The 12,478-nt window shown below is 38.5% G+C and overlaps 2 protein-coding genes across 3 annotated transcripts; one reads left to right on the top strand and one right to left on the bottom strand.

Annotated features, from left to right (window-relative positions):
- Window positions 1-965: 965 nt before the first annotated feature.
- Window positions 966-4,429, top strand: LOC103376856 (ena/VASP-like protein). Of its 2 annotated transcripts, none has more exons than XR_521348.3 (6): window positions 966-1,055; window positions 1,620-1,659; window positions 1,768-1,828; window positions 2,439-2,496; window positions 2,579-2,636; window positions 2,736-4,429. XR_521348.3 is itself a non-coding variant. In XM_008307398.3 (6 exons), exons 2-6 carry the CDS (start codon window positions 1,563-1,565, stop codon window positions 2,771-2,773), a joined length of 312 nt encoding a protein of 103 aa, XP_008305620.1. In that variant the 5' UTR covers window positions 1,022-1,055; window positions 1,388-1,562; the 3' UTR covers window positions 2,774-4,429. The 2 variants fall into 2 exon arrangements, 1 of the variants encoding a protein (XP_008305620.1); XM_008307398.3 differs by having other exon boundaries at window positions 1,022-1,055; window positions 1,388-1,659.
- A 556-nt stretch (window positions 4,430-4,985) lies between these two features.
- degs2 (delta(4)-desaturase, sphingolipid 2) lies at window positions 4,986-11,563 on the bottom strand. The gene is made up of 3 exons (XM_008307413.3): window positions 11,409-11,563; window positions 6,750-7,492; window positions 4,986-6,018 (listed from the first exon to the last, which is right to left on the bottom strand). Exons 1-3 carry the CDS (start codon window positions 11,488-11,490, stop codon window positions 5,875-5,877), a joined length of 969 nt encoding a protein of 322 aa, XP_008305635.1. The 5' UTR covers window positions 11,491-11,563; the 3' UTR covers window positions 4,986-5,874.
- Window positions 11,564-12,478: the final 915 nt, after the last annotated feature.

The following is a 12,478-nucleotide window of genomic DNA, read 5'->3' as shown; positions in this document are numbered from 1 at the left end:
TGACCAAAAATGACATGAAAAACTGAATTCTTGAGAAAAGGTTTTAAACAGAAAAATTTCTAAAAATGTTCTCTACGTTCACTAATTTTATGAAAAACATGCAAGAAAAGAAAACATTTAAAAAAAAAAATTTTTTAAACATTTTCATCAAAAATTCTTAGTTTTTGACCAAAAATGACATGAAAAACTGAATTCTTGAGAAAAGGTTTTAAACAGAAAAATTTCTAAAAATGTTTTCTACGGGCACTAATTTTATGAGAAACATGTAGGCAAAGATACCATTTTGAAAAATAATTTTACAAACATTTACATCAAAACATCTTAGTTTTTGACCAAAAATGACATGAAAAACTGACTTTTTTACAAAAAGTTTTAAACAGAAATATTTCTAAAAATGTTTTCTACGGGCACTAATTTTATGAGAAACATGCAGGCAAAGATACAGTTTTGAAAAATAATTTTACACACATTTTCATCAAAAATTCTTAGTTTTTGACCGAAAATGACATGAAAAACTGACTTTTTTACAAAAAGTTTTAAACAGAAATATTTCTAAAAATGTTTTCTACATGCACTAATTTTATGAGAAACATGCATGTAAAGATACAATTTCGAAAAATAATTTTACAAACATTTACATCAAAACATCTTAGTTTTTGACCAAAAATGACATGAAAAACTGACATTTTGACAAAACGTTTTAAAAAGAAAAAAACATAAACATGTTTTCTACAAGCACTAATTTTATGAGAAACATGCAGGCAAAGATACAGTTTTGAAAAATAATTTTACACACATTTTCATCAAAATGTCTTAGTTTTTGACCAAAACTGACATGAAAATCTGACATTTTGACAAAAAGCTTTAGACAGAAAAAATTGTAAAAATGTTCTCTACATGCCCTTATTTTATGAGAAACATGCAGGCAAAGATACAATTTTGAAAAATATTTTTACAAAAAGGTTATAAAATGTTCTGTCAACAGATTTTTATAAAATCTAATTCTATTTCTTCAATCTTTTCACAGACGGAAAGCTTCAGAGAAACCTGATGAAGTAAGTTTTGCTTTTTGTAAGTAGTAAACACAGTATACATACAGTATTTGCAAGGTATTGCACATAAAATAGTTTTTAGTCTGTACGTAGAGTATGCAGGTACCACAACACCAAAACACCAAGGTTAATCGCAATGTCATTCACTCTGATAAATTTAGAAAAAGAAATCTAGGAAAAGTACCTGCAGTACTTCCATGGACCCCTGGGGGGTTGTAAGCCACTTAATGATCCCCCTCCTTACCTGACAATACAAACAAAGTAAATTGTTGTTTTAAATCGATTACTTACCGTTTTGAAGCTTGTCTATGAGCTGATAATGCTCCTCCCTCCAGGGCTACCTTCTCATTTGGTTTTGATGGCTGGTGCACAAAGAGAAAATGCAGGCAGAGGGCAGGGTTGCTGGATGTTAACACACCACCATACACTGTAGAGGGACTTTCTAAAGGATTAAGAAGAAGCTCCATAAGTTAAAAATCATTGTCCAGATAAATATTTTAATGTCCTATAATGTCTTTAAAGTTACCACGAAACTCTTTCCTGATGACATTTCCCTCCTTCCTGCAGGACGACTCCAGTGGTCGAGGCTCAGGTCAAAACTCAACAGGTACAAATCACTTTAATCTCCAGCGTTCATGTTACCTTTACGGTACACCTACAGTACATGTAACGCTAACATGTTTGAAGTAATACCCGCTCTTCTTCTCGACGATAGATGCTTTAAAGAAGCCGTGGGAGAGATCAAACTCTGCAGAAAAGTCATCGCTGGTGTCCAGGTCTGAGTAACAAACACTTTGGTCCTTTTTACAGAGGAAATGAAGTAAAGTGTGTTTGTTTCAGTTCAAACAGAAGGGAGACAGACATAAAGGCATAGTCTAAAGTCATGGTCCAAAAACAAGGTTTATAAACCAGTATGCAAGTCTTGTGACATATTTAAAGATTCTTTTAAGGCCTGTTGCAGCTCAAGAAATTATTTTTCTTTTAACCATTGATTTTTGTAACTAGCTTTTGGCTAACTGTAGCTATTTCTGCGCTACGTTTAGTCTTTTTATTTTAAAAAATGGCTAATTTGTATCTGTTTTTGACTTAGTGAATTTATATTATGAAACAGTTATAATTTGAAACTTTACCCTTAATTTTAGCTAATTTGTTGACTTTTTTCTGACCATTTTCCCTAAATTATTTTACATTATCAGGTTATTTTCTTTTCTTTTTGCTATTTCTTTAACACGTTAGTTTCTAGCATTATCGAGCTTGAAGATCATAATAAATAGTACAAGCTTTGGCCAACATTGGTCACATGAACACCCCTGATCTAACCCTTTCCTAGGAAAAACAAATGAAACATATCAGCAGCAGTAGCCTGTCTTTTGTTGTGTGTTACAGAGTGAGGCCTGTTGGCAGCACGAGTGAGTCAGACACAGAGTTTGACAGAATGAAACAGGTCAGTAGTTTTTCTGTAAAAGTCGTTCTTGTTTGTCACTTCGAACTGAGTAGACACTGAGAGAAGCCTGTTTTTCGTGCAGGAAATTTTGGATGAAGTCGTTCGTGAGCTGCACAAGGTGAAAGATGAAATCATTAACGGTAAGAAGTGCAGAGAGTGGAGGATCCAATGACACAGTATGATGCGTCTGTGGTGTTTTTTAACACAATCACCTCACCCATCTGTCGTGTCTTCCGCAGCCATCAGACAAGAAATTGGCAGAATCAGTACATCCTAATGTCACCTGAGCAACAGTAGGAGAGCGAGGGGAGGAGCCAGAGGAAGAGAATGGACCTGCAGATGCACAGACACGAGGACCAAGCAATGTTCTCTCAATGTTTCTGTGACCTCACGGTGCCGTGACGCACGTTGCAGAGACGTTGTGCCAACATTTGAGTCTGCTGGACAGCAAACATTAAAGGATACACTGAAGTTTGGAAGGATGAGAATGTTGAGGAAAGGACGAGGACGTATGAGGAATGATGAAAGGACAAATGAACTAAAGGAAGGTTTGAGAAACGTAAAGAAGGACTGAGGACGGACGGACGTTTGGTGTCGTGTTCCTCTCTGTGCACCTACTGCAGACTCAGTCAGCCCAGTGTTGCAGCTCTATGTTCTGTTCAGTCCAAGTCTTAAGAAGAAAATATTTTTGTTTTCTAAGTTTTTACTGTTTATTATTTAAAAACTGTGGTGATGATGATGATGATGCTGTTGATGACAATAAGTATTTTAATGACAACACAGAAGGAGAATGGAATCTTGCACACAACGTACGTCAGCTTCTTATAGTTTCCAGGTTTGTTGACTTTGACCCAAACGATTCAGTGATAACAAGCACAATCTGGGCAACGTAGTGGTGCAGCCCATCTCACCAGCCCACATCTGGCATGTTTGACAAATGATCCGGTTCATACTGTGGTAGTTTTAGTGGTCTTTAACCATTTCTCATAAAAGAAAAACATGATTATCTACAAGATGACCTCCTTCTAATGAAGGTCATTTGCACCAGTGAAACAAAAGTCTAAAAAGAAGTCAGAGTCATGAGATGAAAAGTCCTGATTATGAGACAGTAAAGTTGTAATGATTACAAAAATGTCACGAGCAATAGGTAGAAAAGCTGAAACAAAATTCAAACTTTTCTGTCTAAAGTTGACATTATGAGACAAAACGTCATAATTATAAGTTAAAAGTCAACAAGAGATTAAAAAAAGTCAAAAGGTAAAAAGTCAAACTTCATCAGTCAAAAGTTGACAAATAAAGTCATCAGTTAAGAGTTGATATAGGATTATTTAAAAAGTACTAATTATCAGTCAAAAGTCAACAGGAGATGAAAAGTCATAATTATCTGGCAAAAGTTGACACGAGTTAAAAGTCAAAAGTCGATAGGAGAATCAAAATCTACATAAAACTTCCTGATCTATGGAGATAAACGCTGCACTTTAGTATTTGTGAAGCTAGTACTACTGGAATTTTAATCTCCCAGTCGTGACTTTTATTTGATAATATTGACTTTATATTTCCTAGTTATGGACACCGGTTTTATAATCAACTTTACAATCTCATAACTCTGAAACTTTATTTTCACTGGTGGAAACTAGTATTGATTTTATTTTTAAAAAAGAAAAAAAAAGATGTGTAAGATGTAAAGATTTGTTTTCGCAACCTTTTTTTCAAATGTGTGAGATCATCAAAAAAATGGGGATCATTCACTAAACAGCCCGGCCATGTAAATGTGCCACCTGGTTTGACCCACAGTAGATATTAACCAGTGTAGTGAATCCACCGCGTATGCATGAAACCTCCATCGCTTTCAATTTGTTTTTGTTTCCATTTGGTTTTTCAAAGAAGAAAATGTAAGAATAAAAATAAATAAAAATACAAATGGTGGTGCATTTATCATAGTGGTTTGTTTCCAGGAGGATTTCCCTGATTGTATACAAAATATTGAACGTGATAATAGTAGCACTGTGGGGGGGGTTAGGGGGGGGTGTACGGGACGGCGCGGGCTGTATGCAAATGTGGATTTGTGTCTTTGCAGGAAGCTGGTGACGGATGATCAGTTGTCGCATTCTCTCCACTCTGTCCGCTCTCTTTGCTAGATTCTGATTTCAAAGCTGGAAGTAAAGTCCAACAGAAAATGAAAACTGTCGTCAACTTGTCCGTGTGTGTGTGTTAACGAAACAAAGTGTTTAAATTTGACATTTTGTGTGACTTCCAAAATTGATCAAATGGGTCATACTATAATAAGTTGTGCAAAATTTGTAATATGACGTAGTTTGTGCAGCAGTTTAACAGAGTGACTGTGTTGGCCATTGGCTAAAGACTAAGAGTGGTTGAAATCAAACCTTTGATGTTGCGGTTGACAGACGACCTACTCTACCACTGACACCTCCAACATGCAGCGTTTTTTTAAACATTGCAGAGTCTAAAGGAAGAGAGGAGACGACCAGTTAACTACAAAATCATTTCCTTTATGGTTTGACTTCGTATAAAGATTCTTTGTCTGTTTTTACACAACACTTCACAGCAGGTAGTGACGAATCATACAAGAACAACGGACAAAAACAACACGCATTCATTCAAGTTGGTCTGTTATTAGTGTTTGGTCCCTGGTTTCCTTCAAAATATAGATTATTTCGGCTGGTGCGTCATCAGTATATACGTTATTGATTTTGTTATTTAACTCTTTACCTTCCACAGAATACAAACTCTATCAACGTCAGTATGGAGCTGCTGCTGGGAACAAGAACTTATTTTTCTTAAATTCAGTAAAATACAGATTAAATCCAGAAGATAATTGAGTTACAACCTCCACAACACAGCCATCATAAACTAGATTTTCTTACCTGCCAAAAAAATGTATTAATTTTTTTTTTAATTATGTGTTTTTATGCTGTTCAATCTCTTCAATCTTCAAATCAATCTCTGGTTTGCAGACCAGGACTGTCCGTGAAGAGAAAGTCCCTTTTTATATCCAATTAAATCACAGGTCAATAGGTCACCTGAGCTGCTGTGTCACAGGTCTGAAGTCATTGTCTAGGAAGTAAAGAAACCTTGGTGCTTGATAATGCACGTGACCTTTGACTTGTATGTAGAAAAAAATATATTATTAATTTTATTATTATTATTTCTTTAGGCACAAGAACTCAACATCACAAACTATTTACAGCAGGATTTTACATAATTATTCCCAGTTGCATAAAACAGTTTTCGAAAATGTGCACATTTTCTTAGCGACTGAGTCTGTGGGCAGCACAACATACGCTGGTAAGACTACATTTAAGGACACACTTCTGTTTTTGTGTGTGTGTGTGTGTGTGTGTTCAGTCACACTTCTTTCTAGCCTTGTTTGCTCAGGATGTACTTCCGTTTGATTCTGGCGTAGGGGCCGATGCTGTCGTCGAACACAAAGTCCCACAACACCCTGGTCCAGGAAGTATGCTGGGGCAGAGAGTCGTAAAACTCTGCTGCAATTTTCTTGACCTGCGGAAGTGAAAAAAAAAACATTAAGATTTCGTACCAGAGGAAAGGAGTCCGATTTTAGAACATTCAGTGTCAGGCAACAGAAAAAAAGAAAAACACGATTGTAATTTGTTTGGTTGAAAGTTAAACATTTTTTCCGTGAGCAAAATATTTTGAGAGTAGCTGTGGCTCAATGGGTGGTGCTGTTGTCCTAGTCCCACAGGGTTGTGGGGTTTGATGTTTTGTTTCAACAAATCACCACGAGCTTTAAAAATAGCTTCTAAATCTAGAGCCTTTAATCATAAAAAAATAAATCAATAAAATGTTGCAATAGTTTGACAGCCATTAAAACAACAGGTTTGGCTGTAACACTAAAACGACTGGATATCAAACAGGAAACACTTGACCACCTGACAACACCTGTCTGCTGCTCAGGCCCTTAATGTTCTGAATGAGTCCATTGTTTTTTACGGTCTTTTTTTAAAAACAAGTTTTTATTCTGTTACAACCAGAAGTGGTAGGACTGGATTGGTTTCATTGGAGCTTGTTGTGTCCAACAGTTTTATGAACCTCTGTGCTCAACTTTGTCTATATTTAAAGAAAAAAATCAGTAACAAAACCTGTTTTCCTTACATAAATATTTGCACATGATTGAACAAAAATGTGACGTCCAGCGTTTGCTGACAGCTCTTTGTTTCTGACCGGTCTTATCTGCAGGAACCTGAACCTGGGTCTCAGTCACACAGACTCACCTGAGGTAGTTTACTGCCAGGAATGCTGGGGAAGTCATGGTGCTCCATGTGATACCCAACGTTGAAGGTGATCAGGTTCAGTGCTCCGTAGTAGGAATACGTCTCGTGTCCCTTCAGGAACATGTAGTGCTCGGCTATGAAATGTCCAGAGATAGGATGCAGACCCATACTCAGGATGGATCCTGCGATGAGGTAAATGATGGGCTTCACACCCCAGAGATAGAAGATTATTGCATCTGCTGCGAGCTGCACCGCTGTGTTCTGGACCTCCAGCAGACTCACAGGTTTAGGATTGACCACTAGGGGGCGCAGGATGTAAAAAAGCGGCTGGAGGATCAGCCACACAACCTTCCTGGCAGGAGTGCAGAAGAACCATCCCTCAAAATCCGTGGGGATGTCCACATCCAGCTGGTCACCGCCCAGGTACCGATGGTGGTCTATGTGATACTTCTTGAAGGAGGCCGAATAAGGAACCCCTATTGGGAGGTTGGCCCACATAGCAAACCAGCGGTTCCACTTTGCGAATTTGTTGCCAAAGGCCACGTTGTGAGAAATGTCGTGAATTGCCAGCGTTAGGGAATGGTTGATGCAGCCCCCAAAGGCGTAGGCCCAGAAGAAGATCCACTTCCAGGAGAGGTCACGGACCAGGTAGCAAGCTAGGAGCTGGGTTAGGACCATGCCTGACACCACCCACTTCAGCTGGGGATCTGGACCCATTAGCAACTTGATCTGTGGATATTTGGCTGAGGAGAGACAGAAATAGAGATGAATAAATAAACAGACAGATGTTGGTGTAAACTTTGCATCCAATAGTTCCACTGCCAATCATTTATCGCTGATGTAAAACAAAGTTGATATGGTGTTGTCACGTTATTGACTGAAATCCACAATCTCTTCGTATTTCAGAATGTCGATTTGCCACGATTAATTATTGTCCATCGCTGCCCTGTGATTGAATGTTTTTTTTAAATGTTATCGTCTTTAGGAACTTCACACTAGTTTGTGTGGATCGATGTCCATTGGTGCTTTTTCATTACCTATAATTGGTACAAACTCTTATATTTTCATCAGTGTAGAATTTTTGGAAAAAAAATTGGAAAGAGAACCTTGGTAAAGAAAACAAAACCTTTAACTGAATGTTCTCGTTCTGGTAACAGGAGAAGAAACTAGAGGGAACTTGAGGGGAAACGGGAAATAATAGAATAAAAACAATTGATGGGAGAGAAGTTGGTGACACACTGTACACATTTCCCGTCTTAAAGAGGAAGTCCAGTCTTTCTCATGAATACTCCGTTGAAGATTGTTTACCAGGTCAAGTTCAGTCTGTCTGGCTGTGACATGATACTGTTTGGTTTTTTTTTCAAAGAACACAGTCAAGCATGCAGTGAGGATCCAGCCGCCCCACAGGGACCAAACCACTGACACAAGTCAGTATAATTGGCAGAGGTGTTGTTTTGCTGAGGGACATGAAACTTGAGGAGGTGAGAAGAGAAGAGTGAGGTCCAAAAACACTTCTAGACAGCTTTGTTGTTGTGGCTTCACAAACACCGTGCAACACAAAATCTGAGGCCTGTCTCTTTGCTCATTTCCAGCTGGTTATCTCTGATGACTGGTCATCCCCTCCACAGGGGGTTTCATTCATCTAAAGTTTGAAGTATGGATACTATCTAAATAAAGAATTGACGTAACCATCTGGTCTGAGAGACTGAGATATATATATATATATATATATATATATACTGTATATAGTATATTTGTGTATGTATATATAAACATATACACAAATATACATACACATATACACACAAACACGAACTTACATATTTACATGCATACATAGTACGTACATACTGTAAATTCCCAGCCTGGGATCAACAAAGTATATCTATCTGTCTACTGTATATCAAGATAAAATATAACATAAAAATACATAAATGTAAATCTATATGTATGTATTGTCTTTTGTGGTTCAGAGCACTCTACCATGGTCTAATGGCCTATGCTCTGCTCTCCCTCTCCCCAGTCAGCTCATTTGCATACATCTCCCATGTAAATGGAACTTTCCCTGACAACTAAAAGGCAGAAACAAACCAGCACTGAATTCTCTGTCGCATGTCGGTCTCCCTTTCACTAATCAAAGGTAAGTCATTGGGTTAAAGTTTAACCACAACAGGGAAACACCCTTCTGCTTCAACATACAGTCATTCAACACCCTGCTGTGACAACATCCAGCTTTCAATACCTGAATTAATCTGCTGTATTACAGTATTATAATGTATGACTTCACCTACAGTACTGGTTAGTCTGTTCCTCATTCCATCTGTGACCATGTTTATTAGCGATGCTATCTCAACTGCTAGCTCCGTAGCCAAAAGACACAAAGTTAAATCAGTAACAAGGCATCATAAAATACAGAGGCTGAGTTGCTGTGAGCTGTGTTCAGTCGCCAGATCATCTCTGCTTCACTGCCACCATGGTTTACACTTCAGCTGTGCCTTGCAGGGAGTGAGTAAATGAGTAAAAGGCTCCCAACATTTAGATGGATGGACGGATGGATAGATCTTTTTTAATCCCTTGGGAGTTTGTTAAAGCTAACGATTATGAACTCGCCCGTGTCACAAGGACAGACGATAAAAAAGTTTACAATATACAGAGTGCAGCCGGACATAACGCTATTAAGGTCACAATTGTCACAGGTTCCAAAATACTGATGAGTACCAACAAAGTTCAGCGTCCACAACACCATTGTTTCATTCTCTAGGAAGAGGACGAAGATTATAAGAAAATGCTTTAATAATTCAAGACAGCTAGGTGTCAAACAGCCCATAACCCACTGTGGAAACTACAGCAAGGTGGCAGTGGCACAAAGCCAGGATTATAAATACAAAAAAAAAAAAAAAAAGAAAACGAAAAAAATGAAAAATCACCATGTTTAAATCTAACAGTCAACGTGTCCACCTGCTAATCAGACAGCCAGGACACGAGAGAAAAAGTACATACAATTATTACAAAACCTTCATCAGTGTTTTCTCTGTATGATGAAGGACTGACAATAGCTGGGTTTTTTTTCTTCATAAATGAGTATTATTCTTTCAGGAATCCTCCCTGATCCCCTGACTCGCATGGCATTGTGGTTGTGTTTGTCGTGAAAAGGGAATGTGTCTTGTTACCTAGTGAGCCCACGGGCATTGTCAGCTGCACCTGCTATGAATGCAAGTCAGAGAATGGGAAGATAACGTGAGGCGGACTGGTTTACACCAGCACCAGTTATCATTTCATTCTATTCTGTCAGTCAGGGCTCTTCGTCTTGTCAACCAGAGGTTCCTCCAGTTTTAAGTACTCATTTCGTCCAAGTATTTGGTCTACAGAATTAGTATCCTTGTGGTATCTTAATAATTTGTTTTTGTAACCCTTTTTTGTTATATACAGTATATATCAGGCATGGGCAAACTAAGGCCCGGGGGCCAGATGCAGCACGTTCGGCTTTTTAATGCAGCCCGCCAAACTTTTCCAAATTATATAATTTATTTATATTATCATCATACCGCTGCCTTTTCCCTGCAATACCCATGTCTCTCTAATAGATATCGTAGAAAATGATAAAAGTATTTTAGCATTTTAGCCTTTACGCATGACTTTTATGTCTTGACTAACTTTTATTTATCTTAGTTCACACGAACGCTCCATGAACAGCCCCTCTGTTCAATTCCAGGACAATTGTGGCCCACAAAACAAAAGGTTTGCCCCAACTGAGATATATGTATATATATATATACACATATATAAATATACATATGTATGTATATATATGGTTTAATGTTCATTACTATATGTATATGCTATATGTAACTATTTCAGTAATTCTTTCTCACAGGTATGTGGGATATGTATGTCCATACATATATATTTATCCTCATCAAACAAGTTCTTTGTTACGAATTGTTTGCACTATTTCTGGGACGTTTCAATCAATGCTTCTGATGTGCAATGTTTGTAGTTGTCTTAATGACAATAAAGTTTTATATATACTCGCTCCGTAAAGTTACTGGTTTACCTTGCAGGGACGTGGATCTCTGTGTGGTTTTACCTTATCTTTTATTTTATCTTTACAAGCAGTGCAAACATTTCTGGGTGAAATTATATAAGCGTGTACTATCAACACAATGGAAACGTAAAGATAAGAGTTAAAACCTCTAAATGAAGACGACATTTAGGACTAGGAGGATTATCATGGTACTACCGTACATATTTAAATTGGGGGGAGGTTGAGTCGCATCATGGAATTCCAAATAATTTTTATTTTAAATTCATTTTAGATATTTTTAACTACACAAAAAACTTTTAAAGCTCCACAACAAGTCAACATTTTTTTGACTAAACGACATTATTGTAAAATACCAGAAGTTTTTACTTGAACACCATGGTCAATGAAACGATACTTGAGCTAAGTTGGTGATCTTCATTGGGACTTGTGAGAGTTTCTACACGGACACATTCTGCAGTAACATCACGGTGGACTGCGGTTCGTCAAGCAATGGCTAGTAAACAGGTTCAACCGGCTACAGGTTTACAAGGAGAGAGAAGCCGGCGCCTGAACACAGCGACACCGACGAAGCACTCACGTTTGTGGAAGGACATGAAGTAAAGTCAGCTTCTTACCCAAGATTTCTTTCCTTCTGGAGGTGTGCGGCTGGTCCGTGTAGACCCATTCAAAGTCCCCTCGTCCCCCTGTCTTGCCCATGACTCTCCACGGTGTTTCTGTCTCTCTGTCGGTGTGTGAGCGTTAGTATGTGGTAACTGCTGATGTATGTCATCAAACACTCACAGTATCAGGACCACACCCACTCACACACAGGTGGAAGAGTAAGGTGCAACGGAAAAAGAGCACGCCCACCAGCACAGGGAGCGGGCGGGCAGGAGTCCGGGCGGTTTGTGCCTGAAGGGGATCAACGACAGACAGGGACAGGGGGACAGAGACAGACAAGGAAAACCTATATAGACAGTCCCGAGAAATACACCACTAGATAGATGGACAGGCGTGAAATCTTCTTAACCTTTCACCCGGCAGATGAAAAGACAGTTTTTAGGCTAATGTGTCTATAACCCGTCGGCATATTTGTTGTTTACTGTTTTTTGAGTGTTGTTTTAACCATAGGCGGAGTTTGACTTTTGCGTCGTAGGCTATTACACACATACAGACAAAAAAACATAAAGTGCAACTCTGTTGTCACAATTAGAAGATGCCCAACAGCAGTTGTTACAGTATGGTTGTAAATACAGTATAGACCTACACATGTTAAATAACGTGTCCTAGTACAGAAGTAAACGCCGCAAAGTGAATGATCGTTTTGTCTTTCTAAAATATTTTTGTAGGAAATTACAAATGAGCAGGCTGCTTGGGACAGTAGTGCTTTTCACCAAGATCATTTGGTGGTGGCTCTGCTATGGGCAAGCTGGCTTATAGGCCCGATGGCAGCCCCGGTGCTTGGCCTGGAGTTAGCTGGGCGTGCCATTCCAGAGCTGGTCCCGGGTGTTTCCAGGTCTGAATCACACGAAGGCCCGGGTAGCTCTTGTTTAACTGCTGTAGTTGAAGAAGTACGCTTTAAAAATGGCTGAATATCCATTTTTGGTAGGACCCATTTACTGATAGCTATCCTATTAATGAACGAACGATTGAATGCTAAAATGAGAGGGAAACTGTCAATGTCCGTTCCTCATGCAAACACAGG

The sequence above is a fragment of the Cynoglossus semilaevis genome, chromosome 1 (assembly GCF_000523025.1).
Source record: "Cynoglossus semilaevis isolate Cse_v1.0 chromosome 1, Cse_v1.0, whole genome shotgun sequence".
NCBI lineage: Eukaryota > Metazoa > Chordata > Actinopteri > Pleuronectiformes > Cynoglossidae > Cynoglossus > Cynoglossus semilaevis.
This window is presented reverse-complemented; position numbering and strand designations above follow the sequence as displayed.